Source organism: Aquarana catesbeiana, unplaced genomic scaffold, assembly GCF_042186555.1.
Source record: "Aquarana catesbeiana isolate 2022-GZ unplaced genomic scaffold, ASM4218655v1 unanchor236, whole genome shotgun sequence".
In the NCBI taxonomy this organism is placed as follows: domain Eukaryota; kingdom Metazoa; phylum Chordata; class Amphibia; order Anura; family Ranidae; genus Aquarana; species Aquarana catesbeiana.
In genome coordinates, this window is record NW_027362664.1 from 1,232,603 (window position 1) to 1,248,507 (window position 15,905).

The following is a 15,905-nucleotide window of genomic DNA, read 5'->3' on the forward strand; positions in this document are numbered from 1 at the left end:
TTGGAGTATCTTTATCTGCTGATTGTTAAACTTTCTAGAATACACATATTTTTATTGTGTAGGATCTGGGGCTGCTGTCCCGTCATTTCCCTCTCTCTCCCCCTCTCTCCCCCTCTACATCCCTCATTCATTTCAGACTCTAACCACACCCTCTAGAGCCACGCCCATTTAAGCCACGCCCACAATTTCGCATAAACCACGCCCATTTTTCACCGCAACGCGCTTCGCGTGCCGCACTTGTCTATTTTTGCTAGACCACGCCTGCTGACAAATGCCCCGCCCCCTAATTATTGGACAGCTCCGCCTACAGCCACAAAAGTGTCCCACATTTTTTTTTTACAATGTTGGCAACTATGCATTTCACCTCATCAGTATCCAGTGATAAACCATAAAGTGACATCAAAGTCCATCCAACGTCTCCTTTATACCTCAATAAATGATATCACCACCAATAAATGTCTCCAAAACCTCCAGAGCTTCTTCCTCCAAATCTCAGTATATGCTCTAGAAAACCGTGCGTAGTGGACTACAAAACACCTCCTTCCCCAAAGGCCACTCTGCCATAAAGCCCCGACTGGTGGAGGGCTGCAGTGATGGTTGACCTTCTACAACTTTCTCCCATCTCCCGATTGCATCTCTGGAGCTCAGCCACAGTGATCTTTGGATTCTTCTTTACCTCTCTCACCAAGGCTCTTCTCCTCCGATGTCTCAGTTTGGCCGACGGCCATCTCTAGGAAGGGTTCTGGTCGTCCCAAACGTCTTCCATTTAACGATTATGGAGGCCACTGTGCTCTTAGGAACCTTAAGTGCAGCAGAAATTTTTTTGTAACCTTGGTCAGATCTGTGCCTTGCCACAATTCTGTCTCTGAGCTCTTCAGGCAGTTCCTTTGACCTCATGATTCTCATTTGCTCTGACATGCACTGTGAGCTGTAAGGTCTTATATAGACAGTTGTGTGGCTTTCCTAATCAAGTCCAATCAGTATAATCAAACACAGCTGGAATCAAATGAAGGTGTAGAACCATCTCAAGGATGATCAGAAGAAATGGACAGCACCTGAGTAAAATATATGAGTGTCACAGCAAAGGGTCTGAATACTTGGGACCATGCGATATTTCAGTTTTTCTTTTTTAATAAATCTGCAAAAATGTCAACAATTCAAAGAATGAACTTAAATGATTTTAGCAAATGGCTGCAATATAACAAAGAGTGAAAAATTTAAGGGGGTCTGAATACTTTCCGTCCCCACTGTATTTCTATCCCCCTTGGTGGGAGTGGAGATGACCCCATCTATAAGGATATATAGTACATACACACACAGCACAAGGCCGTGTTCACACTACCAGGCCTTTCTCTGGGCTGCAGTTCCTCTGAGCTCCACAAGATGGTGATCTCACCTCTACTCAGACAGGACATCTCTATGGAATACAGACAGGAAGTGATGTCAGGTACATACAGGAAGATCCAGGTGAGAGGTGAGTCGGAAGGAAATAGAGAGAAGACGTTACTGAAAGAGGCAGCAGAGGAGGTAATAAGATCTTATTTTCTATTTACACCCAGTAACCCCCCGTCATGTCCGTCCTCTTCCTCCATAGTCACTGTGATGTCTTTTATCTCCAGCAGATGCACTGCACATACACACAGTGTGGGAACCTAGATGAACCCCTTCAGGGTCAGAATATTTCCCCTCCTACGTGGCCGGAGCATTGGGGGTTATTTACTAAAGGCAAATCCACTTTGCACTGCGAGGGGGGTATGCAAGGAAAATAAAAAACAGCATTTTAGCTTGCACATGATTGGATGATAAAATCAGCAGAGCTTCCACTCATTTCAGATCTACCGTGACTGCACTTCCTAGTGCACTTGCAGTGCAAAGTGGATTTACCTTTCGTAAATAACCCCCATTCTCTTCATTTTGGAGATGTGTCACTTTTCCCACCAATCACCTTCTCACCTCATCAGTCTATACTAACGGATTATCCCACTTTTATTAGTGCCTAGGAATGGAGAATGCTATGACATCACACTGACCTCACAGCTCCTCCTCCCAATGTCTCTCCATCTGGCACTTTTCTTTTTATTTAATAGTTTTAGTATGTTGGTGGACCCTTTGCATCCTCACAAGCAAAACAGGACTTTTGTAATGACACTAGAATTGTTTTACCTGCATAGTGTGGGGGTCCTGTGTGGGTATATTATACCTCAGCCTGAAGTGGGGCTTTAATAAACTGGAAACCTGAATGGTGAGGTGAGGAGGATTCTGGGAATATCATTTTGATTTCACTATTTGTGTTCAGATCTAGAGTTTTCCTCCTCTGAAGTCTGGAGATCATATGACCATCACATTGCCTCCACCTCCCTCCCTGATAGAATAGAGAAATAAAAAGAAGATTCTAGAAGTCACCAGAGAGATCATGGAGGAGAGGTGAGCGGTGCTGGGAATTCTGGGACATTATCCAGTAACAGACAAGGGATGTGTCTGGATGGTGACTGTATCATTGTGTGTGTCAGGTTCCTATAAGGTGTCAGGATGTCACTGTCTATTTCTCCATGGAGGAGTGGGAGTATTTAGAAGGACACAAGGATCTCTACAAGGACGTCATGATGGACAATCAGCCGCCCCTCACATCACCGGGTAAGAGGAGACTTTATTGTAAAGGAGAGAGCAGTACGGAGGGTCCACCTAGATCCCCCATCATCTGATAAACACATAGAAACAATGTATTCAGTCAGTGTGTGTGTTTCCTACAGATGGATCCAGTAATGGGAACCCACCAGAGAGATGTCCTCGTCCTCTGTATTCCCGGGATTCCACACAGGAAGATCACACCATCCCTCACCATCATCAGGTAGATGGTTTGCAATTATTGGTAGTTCTGATTTATACACAGCATGTTTGTTACAATTAATGTTTTATTATATCTTTCAGAGTGGAAACCTCGGGAATTATAATATTGTTGTTAAAGACGAGTATAAAGAGGAGGATGAGGAGTATGGAGTGATGAAGGAGTTTTCAGAAGGACACAAGGATATGATGGAGCCACCAAATACCAGAAACCCACCAGAGAGATGTCCCCGTCCTCTGTATTCCCGGGATTCCACACAGGAAGATCACACCATCCCTCACCATCATCAGGTAGATGAGGAACAATCACTGATAGTATCATTAGGATCTGTACATTATCTGCATTGTTACAATTGATGTATTTTTATTATATATTCAGAGTGGAAACCTGAGAGAGACAAAAGTTGAGATAAAGGAAGAAGAGGAGACTTATGTGAGCGATGATCAGCAGTCTATGGAGGAGGATGGAATAATGAGGCTAATTCTAGAGGATGGCACTCTTACAGAGATCAGCACAGGTGGGCCATTAACACTAAATACCGCCCTCCACCCATACTGCTCACTGATTGGTCCAGAGTAGGGCGGGGGCTGGGTGATATCAGCCTGTAATCACCTGGTCACTTTCCTGAGCTGTGTTCCCCGTCCTGTATTTCTCTCGGATAATCTTCCTTCTCTGTGCTGCAGACACAATTTATGTATCTAGACTGGATTTATGGAGATTCTGGGGTTCAGCTGGCAGCAAAATGTTCATTTTCACCATAGATGTTACTAGATCTAGGCACCTGGGGTATGTGTTTTGGGTCTTCTGCCCCATACCCGGGTATAGCAAGATGTCTGACAGAACAATTCTCCCAGGATTACTTGCTCTGTTGTCTGCTGGCTGTGCCGGGTGGAGGGATATGTCTGTATAGTCTCAGACCCAAGTCACTGAGTGCAGTCTCAGGAGATGGGAGGCAGCGGTGTGGGACCTCTGCAACTTGTCTCATGTAAACATTTAATCTTCCACTCATTACTGAATACCAATATTATGAGTCCCGACCCTTACACTATATAATCTATGTTGTACATTACATACTCCTGACCCCTGCACTATATACTCTATGGTGTACATTACATTATTCTGATACTATAAAATCCTAACTGTTGTATGGGGCTGGTGGGGCTCAGTCAGGATCTCTTGTGTTGGGAAGATGGCAATGAGTGATAGAGGGGGTGGGGACACTTGTCCTATAACCCCCTCATCACTGTCACTCCTATAAAAGATAGTTCTCATTGTTTCCTCACTCTCTGACTAAGGTTCATAAATAAAGAAATGAACTGGTAGGAGATCAGAAATGTAAGGCTAAAACAACTAATCGTCATATATGATTATGAAAATAGTTGTCAACTATTGCCATAAACAATTAGTTGGTCAGTCGATTCATTGGCCTGCATACAGAATGTATTATTTGTTTACATATCAGAAAATACAGCTCAGTACACCATCCATACATGTCAGTAAATGCCTGAGAATTTGAATGTGTGAGGAGCAATGCCTCATGGGACATGTAGTCCTGGGCAAGAGAAGGAAGCAAGTGATTCTAAAGGCAGACCTTTACCTTGCTGTAGGGGAACTCTATACTATACTTTGCGGCTTCCTATAGGAGAACTCTATACTATACTTTGTGACTTCCTATAGGGGAACTCTATACTATACTTTGTGGCTTCCTATAGGGGAACTCTATACTATACTTTGTAGCTACCTATAGGGGCAATCTGAAGGCAGGAGGAGCCAGTTGGGGAGGGGGTTCCAGAAGTGGAGAATCAGGGCTGCTCTGTGCAAAACCATTACACAGAGCAGGTAAGTATGACAAGTTTGTTAAAAAAAAAGAAATCCAACATTTACAATGACTTTACGGTCTCTGTGCAGGGAAGATCAGAATCTGACCCCAGAGAAGGTGGAGGCTGATAGACTGGAGGTGATAGAAGGCATTACTATTACATAAAGTAAAAGTTTACTAGTATTGTGCATTATATATAAAATTATTATATCAATGAAAAAAAGTTGCAGTTTTCAGTACTACTGTAATATAAAAGTCCCCCCTTCACATATCTTCATGTGTGACTCCCAGATAAAATCCCCATATATCCTATTTCTGGGTAATATATCTTCTAAGATATATTACTTTCACTATTTCACAGTATAAATGAATCCCTTATAGTAGTGATTATCTGCTGTTTTTGTACTATAAAGGACAATTTTTTTCCCCAGTCATCTTCCAGGACGGCTTACAGAGAGATAGGCTTCTCCCACTTAGTACAGGAAATACATGATCCATATTATAAAAGACCGCCCATAGGCCATGGCCCCTCAGTATTACGTGTTTCAGGAACTTCAAGCAAGTTATTTTTTATTTTGTCTGGCCTACATTCTAGGTAGCAGGGGCCTCCTGGCGGCCAGGTCCCTCTAACAGGGGCAGTGCTTCTGGGGAGCTGGTTAGCTTTGGGTCATCCTGGGCCCCTCCGCTAGGGACTCATGGATGTGTAAGAAGGGACTCCCCCCTCATCTCCCTGTTGGTTGTACCTTCGGTGTAAGGTGCCTTCTTGGTGCAGGAGGATGTGTGCTCAGATGAGTCCATCCCTGGTGGTAGCGTGCCGACAGCAGGCTGGTCTCTCATAGCAGGGGGTAGCCTGCTGCTCCCGGGTCATTCCTGCCAATGTTGGAGCGTGGGGAGAGCGGTAAGCCTGTCTCCATGCTGGCATCCTCGTGTGGCTGAATCCGTCTCACCGGCGCGGGCGAATACACAGGCAGGAAGTGATGCGGTCGGAGGAAGTCATGTGGCGGCCATCTTGGTACACCCTCAGGGGAAAACCCAGCCTGTACTGAGGAGAGGAAGGCAGGCACGCCATCCAAAGGGACAGCGCCAGATCCACAGCACCGTCCTGGGTCCTCCATGCCAGTATAAATAAAGGGCACTGGCAGAAGATGGTGCTGGTTTGCTTCCTGGACGGTGGACTTGGAATAGCAGGGTACTGCGGATTCAGGTCTGGAGGCACCATCACTAGACTTCGGCTCTAAGGTAAGAAAAGAGGGGCCTAGGGCGCTCCTATCTTCTTTTCTTACCCTCCTGTGGTGGGGGCACAGGGGGATTGTGTGGTCCTTTTTGTAGGTGCATTGGTGTAACCTCCCTCTAAGGCAGGTACTTTTTGCTATCCACCTGGGTATTTTCTTTCCATTCAGTTTGTACTTCAGTTGAAGTAACACTGGTTTGGTTTTGTCCTTTATGGCCGTGTTTTTCCCCGGCATAAAGCCAGTTTTATCAGGGTGTAATAATGAGAGAATGACAGTGTTAAGACAAGAGGCGAGTATCTTGGCCAGTATTTTAATATTCATTTGGAGCAGGGATATGGGTCAGTATGATTCAGGGTAGTGGGGATGTTTCCCTGGCTTGGGGAGGACTATTATTTGTGCTTCTTACATGGAGGGAGGGAGGGAGCACTCCCTTGTCAAAAATGTTTTGGTACTGTTGTTTTAATTTGGGAATAAGTATCTCAGAAAAGGTATTGTAAAATTCCAGGGGCGGACCATCCAGGCCTGGAGCCTTGGACTTAGGTAGCTGAGACAGTGCCTCTGTGACGTCATTTTGTGTTATAGGGGCTTCAAGCATCTTAACTTGTTTGAGGTTAAGTTTGGGGAATTGTATAGTGTGTAAGTAGTTTCTGATATATTGTTGGGAATGTGTGCTCTGTGTCTTGTATAGTTCACTATAAAAAGTCTGAAACCATGCCGCTACCTGAGGGGGGGTCAGTAATGATATCCCCCTGTGGTGTAGTCAGGGAGACCACCACCGGTGGTTTGTTGTTTAAGTGTGCTAGGTACGCGAGTAGTTTCCCCGCTTGTTCCCCATGCTCAAACACACGCTGTTTGCAGAAGAACACTTGTCTGGCTTTCTCTATATGCATTTGGGTGACTACTCTAGCTTGCAGTTTAACCCTTCAAAGATTTAAAATCCTGCGCGCCTGATCTTTAAATAAATCCCACTCCATGGCACTAGTACTTGTAGTACTATTAGAACTTTTGTCATTTAGTATAAATTTCAGTTCCCCTGCTATACCTTCAAGGTCAGGTATGACCGTTAGCCAGAATGGATTAAGTCTCCAGATATGGGTGGGAGCTGATCTCAGTAGGGAGACCGTTATCCAGCACGGGGAATGATCCGATAAAGCTCTAGGGGCAATTCCTGATCCCGTAACCTTGGGGAGCAGTGTATTGGACACTAATACGAAATCAATCCTCGACATTGTATTATGACTAACAGAGTGGCACGTGTATGAGATGTTCATTAAATAGCTAGCAGTCCGCCCATGCCTGCAGGCCTTACTAGTAATGGTGTCCGTGTTCCGGTAACTGGGGGGTAGTTGAAAAAGGGGTATGGAAAACCATAGTGGTAAGTAGTAAATTAACACATCTCCCACCCTCAAACTATGGAATTATCTTTCTAGCAGGGAACAGTACAACAAAGATAAGTGATGGGGGAATGCAGGTTTTCTCTCCTCACGCAATAAAGACAAAATGCCCTTCCTTCGGAAATAATTGGAAGTCATACTCACTGGAATTACAAGTTCAGCAGACCGTTAGGCTGGGCGGCCCCGCTGATCAAGCCAAGCCACTGCCGCGGCCGGGTCCTCAAAAAACTGTATGTCGCCATCTTCCTTAACCTGCAATTTTGCGGGGAATAACATTGCATATTTGAGGTGCTGCGCTCGCATACAACATTTTACCTCCTGGAATTGTGATCTTTTCCTCTGCACTTTGTTGGAGAAGTCCGGGAACACAGCGATGTGGACATTTCCCATCAGGATGTTACCCTTCTCCCTGGTAAGCCATAGAATTTTATTCCTGTCTCGGAAGTTCAAAAAACTTTGCTATAAAGGTACAAGGAGGCGCTGCGGGTGGCGGTGGTCTCGCTGGGATGTGGTGGGCCCTTTCCCCCGCGAACATCACAGAGAAGGCCTCCCTACCATAGCTTTTAGTCAGGAGGGATTCCAGATATTCTGCTGGATCAGTGCCTTCTGATCTCTCCGGGAGACCTATAAACCGAAGATTGCATCTACGTAGGTGATTTTCCATATCGTCTTGATGTGAGTGTAATTGCTGGATTTGTCTCTGCATGTCCTCCGTGGTGTGTCTCAATGGATGCAGGAGATCCTCCGCAGTTCCTATGCAGGTCTCAGTCTCCGTGACTCTGTACTTTAGCTTTGAGAGATCTTGCCGGAGAAGGGAGATGTTTAATTTCACCTCGTCTATCTTTGTGCTAAGGGTGCCTTGTAGAGCCGCTATGGCATCTAACACTTTGGCCATATCAGATGCATGAGGTTCAGAGTCCGAGCACCTGTCCGCGCCATCTTTGGCCTGTTGGTCCTTGTTGGCAGAGACATTCTCTCCCCAGTCCGGGACTCAGAAGGGTAATATCTGGATGGTTTCTACTGCGGATTTGTGAGAAGGATGTCTTTTAGGAGTTACAGTACAGCAAGCTCACTCTACCCACGTCTTACTCCATTGCTTGCCAGGCCACGCCCCCCAGACAGATGCTTCCAGGAAGAGATGCCCAGTCTGTACTAGAAAAATGCCCTGTGGTTTCAAAAAGGACATATGTCAAGATTGCATTGATAACCTGGTCAAGAAAGAAACAGCACTGCTATTCAAACATTTCATGGATTAAATGAAAAAGGAGATGAGACAGACTCAAAAATCATTCAAACCCTGTGCACAGTATTCCGGGGCAGATCCCGTCCCCAGCACATCCAGTACCAGCACTAGGGTAATGCCGATAACCCCTTCTATCAGGCAGGTGACCCCTGATCGGGGGATAATGGAGGAGCTGGAGGAAAGTTTGGAATTGGCATTCAGACTCCGATGAAGGGGAGTTTAAGGAGGACAAGCCAAATAAATCCCAAAGATTCCTGTTTCCCTCAGAGGAGACAGATGACTTATTAAAGGCCATATATGATACCCTGAAGCCAGAAGATAAAGAACTATCTGTGCACAACCTGTTATATGCAGGCCTCCAAGCCAAGCAGGTCAGAACCTTTTCAGTTAATGCTTCACTAAAAGAAACAGTGTTGCAGGAGTGGAAAGTACCAGAAAAAATAATCTTTCTCCCAAAAATCCTCAAAAGGAGGTTTCCTTTCAAAGAAGAGGATACAAGTCTATGGAAGAAGTGTCCCAAGTTAGATGCCTCCCTATCGAAGGTCTCAAAGGGAGCAGAACTCTCTTTTGAACATTAAATACAGGCTCATTAAAAGAGCCCATGGATAGTAAAGCTGAAGGTTACTTGAAAAAGGCATGGGAGGCCTGTTCAGTTAACTTTAAACCTGCCCTTGCTACTACCGGTGTAGCCCATATTTTGGATTTGTGGTTAAAACAGCTCCACTCACTTCTAGAGTCAGATACTCCAAAAGAAGAGATCCTGGAGGCTCTACCAACATTAAACAAGGCAGTGGCTTATATAACGGACGCTTCCACAGAATATGAGATTTATGGCCAGGGCTACAGCCTTAGTTAACGTGGCCAGGAGAGCTATCTGGTTAAAATCCTGGAAAGGGTATACAGTCTCAAAAATGAAGCTCTGTTCTCTTTCTTTTTCAGGTGAATTGTTGCTAGGGAAAGAGTTGGAGTCGGTATTTGAAAGGTCAGCCGACAGAAAAAAGGGGTTTCCTATCTCTAGAAAGCAGCAACAAAAAAAGGAATCTTCGTCCTTTTCAAGGGACAAGTGGCAGCAGAGATGACAGATGTTGGCAGAACAAAGATTATGCAAACAGGCAGGATCAGAGAAAAGGGTGGCAGTATAGGAGAGGGAAAGGAAGGTGGCATCCTTTTTAAACCCCCCCCAGCCTAAGGACCCCTCTCAGTGTCTCAGCTGGCCAGGACAGACCATTTCCAGCAACAATTTTACTCTGGATCTTATCAATCACGGATACAGAATAGAATTAGCGGGCTGTCCTCCTCAAAAATTTCTTCCTACAAATTTACCAAGAGAGCAAGATAAAGTGATGGCCATGTCTTCTCTCCTTCAAAATATTCTCGAGCAGCACGTAAAAAGTTACATCCCTCCAAATCAAAGGAAAGGTAGAAGATAACATTCCTGGGGTACACAATAAATTGGACGTTATCCAAAATCTTTCTGTTGGAAAAAAAAATCATGATGATAATTACAGAGGCGAGCGATTTCTGCCCAAGCGCAAATACTTCAATACAAAACATGATGAGGATTCTCGTATTGATGACGGCAGCCATCCCAGGGGTTCAATGGGCCCAATTTTACATGAGAGCTCTGCAGTCCTTTATGCTCTCAATCTGAGATGGGAAGAAGGAGTTGCTCCCAAATCGAGCGAAGATCCCTCAGGAAATAAAACTGTCAGTCAGGTGGTGGCTAAATGCAGAAAATCTCTCAGCTGGTCATCTTTGGTCCCAACACCTTCCAGTGACAGTCAACACAGATGCGAGTGGCCGAGAATGGGGGGCCCACACGGGTAACCAGATGGTACAAGGGGTCTGGAGCAATCAATTAGCCCGCCTCTCTTCCAATGCGAAAGAGCTAAAAGCCGTACAGAGGGCCTTTCCTGATAGGAAAACACGTACATGTCTTTTCGGACAATATAACTACCGTGAGCTATATCAACTAACAGGGGGGTACAAGACCAGCCGGCCTAATGAGTATTGCAGAAAAGATTCAGGGACCATCTCTCTCTGATGGCCTAGCTACTGAAAGGGAGCTTTTAGAGCGGAAGGGGCTGTCAGAAAGAGTAATAGATACTATCCTTAGCAGCAGGAAAGCCACCACCAATACTATATACAACAAGATCTGGAAAAAGTTTGGTGTTTGGCATACAGTCAACAACAGAATCCCAGGCCCTATGATACCGGCGGTTCTAGAATTCCTCCAAGCAGGTGCAGATCTAAATCAAGCTTCCTAAATCATAGACTAGTATAAGAACCCCTAATCAAAAGGTTTCACACAGCCATGGATCAAAGAAGGCCTCCCAAATCTAGGAGGTTCCCCTCTTGGGACGTATCCGTGGTACTACAGAGTTTTTGCAGGGAGCCATTTGAGCCACTGGAAGACTGCTCCATAAAACTTTTGAAATTAAAAACTCTCCTTTTAGTGGCACTTGTCTCCGCTAGGAGGGTCGGAGAAATTCAAGCCCTCTCAATGGCAGAAACAATTTGCATAATATCTCAGGACAAAATTATCCTTTCTCTTGACCCTGCTTTCCTGCCTAAAGTAGCTTCCAGCTTCCACCAATTGGCAGAAATAGTAATCCCGTCTTTTTGTGGTACTCCTAAAAATGATAAGGAGGCCAAGTTTAATAATCTAGACGTGAGAAGATGCGTGATTGCATATATCGAGTACACCAAAGAGTGGAGATCCTCCACAAGTCTGTATGTACTGTTCGCCGTTCCCAACAAAGGTAAAAGGGCATCAAAAATACTATCGGCAGGTGGATGAAGTCGGCAATCATAGAAGCATACAAAACAGCATCTGTACCAACACCAACAGGAGTCAACGCTCATTCCACAAGAGCAGTATCTACATCTTGGGCTGAAAGGGTCGGAGCTTCGCCCCTCCAGATATACAAAGCGGCAACCTGGTCCAGCTTTCATACGTTTGTAAAGCACTATAGGCTGGATGTGCTTGCAAATCAAGACCAGTCCTTCGGCAGGAAAGTGCTGCAGGCTGTGGTCCCGCCCTGACCAGGTAGTTCTATTTGGTCCTTTCTGTAAGCCGTCCTGGAAGATGAATGGGAAAAAAACAGGTCATTACCTGTTAACGTTCTTTTCCAGGAATCTTCCAGGATGGAGCCCGTCCTCCACCCCTTGTTTCATAGGAATAATTATGTAATACTAAGGTGGTTGCACCAATGGAAGTGTTTATTATTTTATCTGTGTCTTCAGTTATCTGTTAATACTGAGGGGCCATGGCCTATGGGCGGTCCTTTATAATGTGGATCATGTGTTTCCTGTACTAGGTGGGAGGAGCCTCTTTCTCTGTAAGCCGTCCTGGAAGACTCCTGGAAAAGAGTGTTAACAGGAATAATCCTGTTTTTGTAACCCCATCATAACAGATGACTAAAAAAAACTCATGCTGCTGCTACTAAATGTCCTATGCTGGCCATACATGGATCGATTTTTGGACGAGAATATTTGTACGAAAATGATTTGTACATTCGCTGAATGGACGAGTGTAGTTCGAAAATTCCACTTGCTTTTAACATTCAATTATAAAATGAATGTAACTTCTGAGCAAAAACCACATAAACTATTTGAAAATTAGATGGAGAAAAGTTCTGTTCTGCTCCTTCGTATTTTCCCGTCACTGTGGTGGAAAATGAACGCCGATTTGACCCCATTAATGGTTAGAAAATTGGATGAATGTTTTTTTGAAAGAAAAATGAGTTTGTGTACGGCCAGCATAAGTGACATCAGGTGCAGGGAGCTTGTACCCACCTACCTGTCTATGACAAGGGAGTCTGTCATCCATCATATTATATTACACTCCTGTCTGATCATCTGCAAAACAGCATTTTACATCTTTTTTACATTTTAATAATGTTGATCTCTGATTCTGATATGTAGCACATTGGTCATTAACCCTGTCCTCAGGGCCCAATAACAGGCCAGGTTTGCAAGATAACTGAAATACATCACAGATGATATCATTTTCTGCTCAGTGATTGCAGTATTCTAGTCTGCATCTCCCCAAGGTAATACATAAAACCTGGCCTGTTAGTGGGCCCTGAGGACAGGATTGATGACCACTGATGTAGCAGATTCTCCCTCTAATAATACATCTGTCTGTTATTCTCAGAGTGGATTAAATATCCAACTATATATCTGGATATTTATATTTACCACTGTATATAGATATTCAAGAATATTAACTAAATTATACACCAACCTTTTTTTGAGGTCTTTATCCATTTAATCGAAACAATAATCAGCCAACTAATCAATTCTGAAAATAATCATTAGTTGCCGCCCTGCAGAGGACCCATTTGCTAGTTACCTTGAGGGGGGAATTATAAGATCCTCAGAGACAAATCTGCCTGATGTGGGCGAAGTCCTGGTTTAGGGGAACCATCTGCTCATGTCTAGTAATAATCTTTTTATTTCTATTTTAGTAGATGGACGGAAGATGAGGAAAACCTCAGAGGATTGTCTCACTTTGTCTCCAGACTGTAAAGTAGAAGATGAGGACATCACACACCATCCAGCACCACACAGTGTAGATGGACCATCGTATTCCTCTTGTCCTGAGGAACCTCAGACTGTGAAGGACGGTGCTGCCCTTCCAACAGAGAAGAGCTTTTCCTGTACTGAGTGCGGGAAGTGTTTCCCTTCTAAATACAAACTTAATGTGCATATAAGATCTCATACAGGAGAGAAGCCATATTCCTGTCCTGAGTGCAAGAAATGTTTTTCACAAAAGTTCCATCTTTACACACATCAGAGATCTCACACAGGGGAGAAGCCGTATTCCTGTCCTGAGTGCGAGAAATGTTTTTCACAGAGGTCCAGTCTTTACACACATAAGAGATCTCACACAGGAGAGAAGCCGTATTCCTGTCCTGAGTGTGGGAAATGTTTTTCACAGAAGTCCAGTCTTTACATACATAAGAGATCTCACACAGGGGAGAAGCCGTATTCCTGTCCTGAGTGCGGGAAATGTTTTTCAGAGAAGTCCCGTCTTTACAGACATCATAGATCTCACACAGGGGAGAAGCCGTATTCCTGTCCTGAGTGCAGGAAATGTTTTTCAATGAAGTCCCATCTTTTCACACATCAGAGATCTCACACAGGGGAGAAGCCGTATTCCTGTCCTGAGTGCGGGAAATGTTTTTCAGTGCAGTCCCATCTTATCACACATCAGAGATCTCACACAGGAGAGAAGCCATATTCTTGTCCTAAGTGCGGGAAATGTTTTTCACAGAAGTCCAATCTTCACACACATCAGAGATCTCACATGGGGGAAAAGCCGTATTCCTGTCTTCAGTGCGGGAAATGTTTTTCACAGAAGTCTTATCTTTATAAACATCAGAGATCTCACACAGGGGAGAAGCCACTTTCCTGTCCTGAGTGAGGGAATTGTTCCTCACTGAAGTCCTGTCTTCCTGTACATTAGGGATCCTACACAACCCTCGAGGTGTATTAGTGCCTTCAGAACTATGGAGGTTAAAAGAATTAATCTAGAAGGCCAAAATATTTCATATTTTCATAAGCAACTTAGAAACCATCTTGTCCCCATGTTGATGGGGAGAAGGGCCTCATCCCTCATACCAGACCTGAAGGGTCTGGTAAGGAATTTAGGGGGACCCCACGCCATTTAAAAAAAAATGTTGGTGCAAGGTTCCCCTTAATATCCATACCAAACCTGAAGGGATTGGTATGGAATTTAGGGGGACCCCCACGCATTTTTTTAAAAATTTTGGGTCGGTTTCCCCGTGGGGAAATCACATGCAGTTTTTATCAATGAACTTTTATGTGTATTGTCGGACCGAGTAGTTTTAAAAGACTTTTTTTCCTTTGAAATGTCATTTTGCTGTCAGACTGTTCTAAACACGGGAAACATGCGCCCCTTTACAGGCATACTATAGACACGAAATTTAAAGGAATATTACACTTTTATTGTTTCACTTTAAGCATTATTAAAATCACTGCTCCCGAAAAAACGGCCGTTTTTAAAAATTCTTTTTGCATTGATACATGTCCCCTGGGGCAGGACCCAGGCCCCCAAACACTTTTTTTGACAATAACTTCCATATAAGCCTTTAAAATAAGCACTTTTGATTATTCATGTTCGTGTCCCATAGACTTTAACGGTGTTCGCGTGTTCAAACAAATTTTTTGCCTGTTCGCAAGTTCTGCTGCGAACCGAACTGGGGGGTGTTCGGCTCATCCCTAGGCCATCCAGGCCAATCTGTCCCCCAGTATATCGCCAAGGTCAGTCTGCCCCAGTATAATTCCCCCCCGGTCAATATGTTTCCCAGTATATCCTCCAAGTCAGTCTGTCCTCTAGTATAATCCCCTCAGGTCAGTCTGTCCTCCAGTATAATCCCCCAGTGTAAGAGAATGTATAAACAACTGTGACTCCATTTTAGATTCCTCTCCATTTTACATAATGTAGAAATTAACTTTTGTATGTATGAGTTTTGCCATAAACAGCTTAACTAACAGTTTACATAGAACCACACCCTATGAGTTACTGTGGTTAAGCCGATTTCCGGAGCAGCATCCTGTGTCAGCAAGTCATCAGCCTATTTCTTGTTATCTAGTCAACAGTCTAACTCATGATAAGAAAGTACTGAGTGTAAGTTTGTATAACCTTTAGACACATATATATTAAAATGCAGCCCCTCCCTTCTTTGTTTTACTGTATATAAGCTAGTGTTGTACTCAATAAAATTAGACACCTTATGAAAACACTTAAGCCTGTTTCCTGTGTCTCATGGATCTGAGGGTCCCGGGGGTCTGCCTGCATAACCAGGGTGGTCGTCAAGGTGTATAATCCCTTTCAAATGGGGGCTCGTCTGAGATAAAGCAATTATCCGTGGTAAGTAAACTTTTGTCTCATTTGACAAATTATTTTCTTGCCTCGGCTCTGATAAAGCTTTAGTCCCTTAAAATTTATATAGAAAGGAGACGGACCACCCCTTAAAGTGTGAACGGTCTTTGGGAGACCTGAGGGTCCTAGAGAGATAATTCATTAATATTAGACAAAACAGTACTGTAACTCCTTTTGGGAAGGAGAGAAAGCTAATGAAGTAACCACCACCATGACCCAAACCTTTGTCTTTCTATCGCATAGAAGTATAAAATAATTTGTGTGGAAGAAGCTGTAAGGTAAGACAGCCTCTCATTCACTGTAATATGGATCAAGAGCATGGTAAGGAGGCTCCGCCTCCTCTGTACCCCAGGGAAAATTGTAAAGACTATGTGGCTAGATTTTGTGGTACAGATTACGAATTTATAAATCCTTGGGAGTCAAATTTAGCAGGGTGGACTGAAACTATGCATAGCAGTG

At 44.1% G+C, this 15,905-nt stretch overlaps 2 protein-coding genes across 3 annotated transcripts in view; both read left to right on the forward strand.

Annotated features, from left to right (window-relative positions):
• The window catches only part of LOC141121986 (uncharacterized), a 159,885-nt gene that overhangs the window by 44,587 nt on the left and 99,393 nt on the right, over window positions 1-15,905 (forward strand). The window lies entirely within an intron of this gene.
• On the forward strand, window positions 1,422-15,306 carry LOC141121976 (uncharacterized). Of its 2 annotated transcripts, XM_073611759.1 has the most exons (7): window positions 1,422-1,527; window positions 2,297-2,424; window positions 2,511-2,634; window positions 2,751-2,848; window positions 2,929-3,135; window positions 3,224-3,362; window positions 13,006-15,306. In XM_073611759.1, the coding sequence occupies exons 3-7, from the start codon at window positions 2,550-2,552 to the stop codon at window positions 13,962-13,964; spliced, it is 1,488 nt and encodes a 495-aa protein (XP_073467860.1). In that variant the 5' UTR covers window positions 1,422-1,527; window positions 2,297-2,424; window positions 2,511-2,549; the 3' UTR covers window positions 13,965-15,306. The 2 variants fall into 2 exon arrangements, with proteins under 2 accessions (XP_073467860.1, XP_073467861.1); XM_073611760.1 differs by lacking the exon at window positions 2,929-3,135.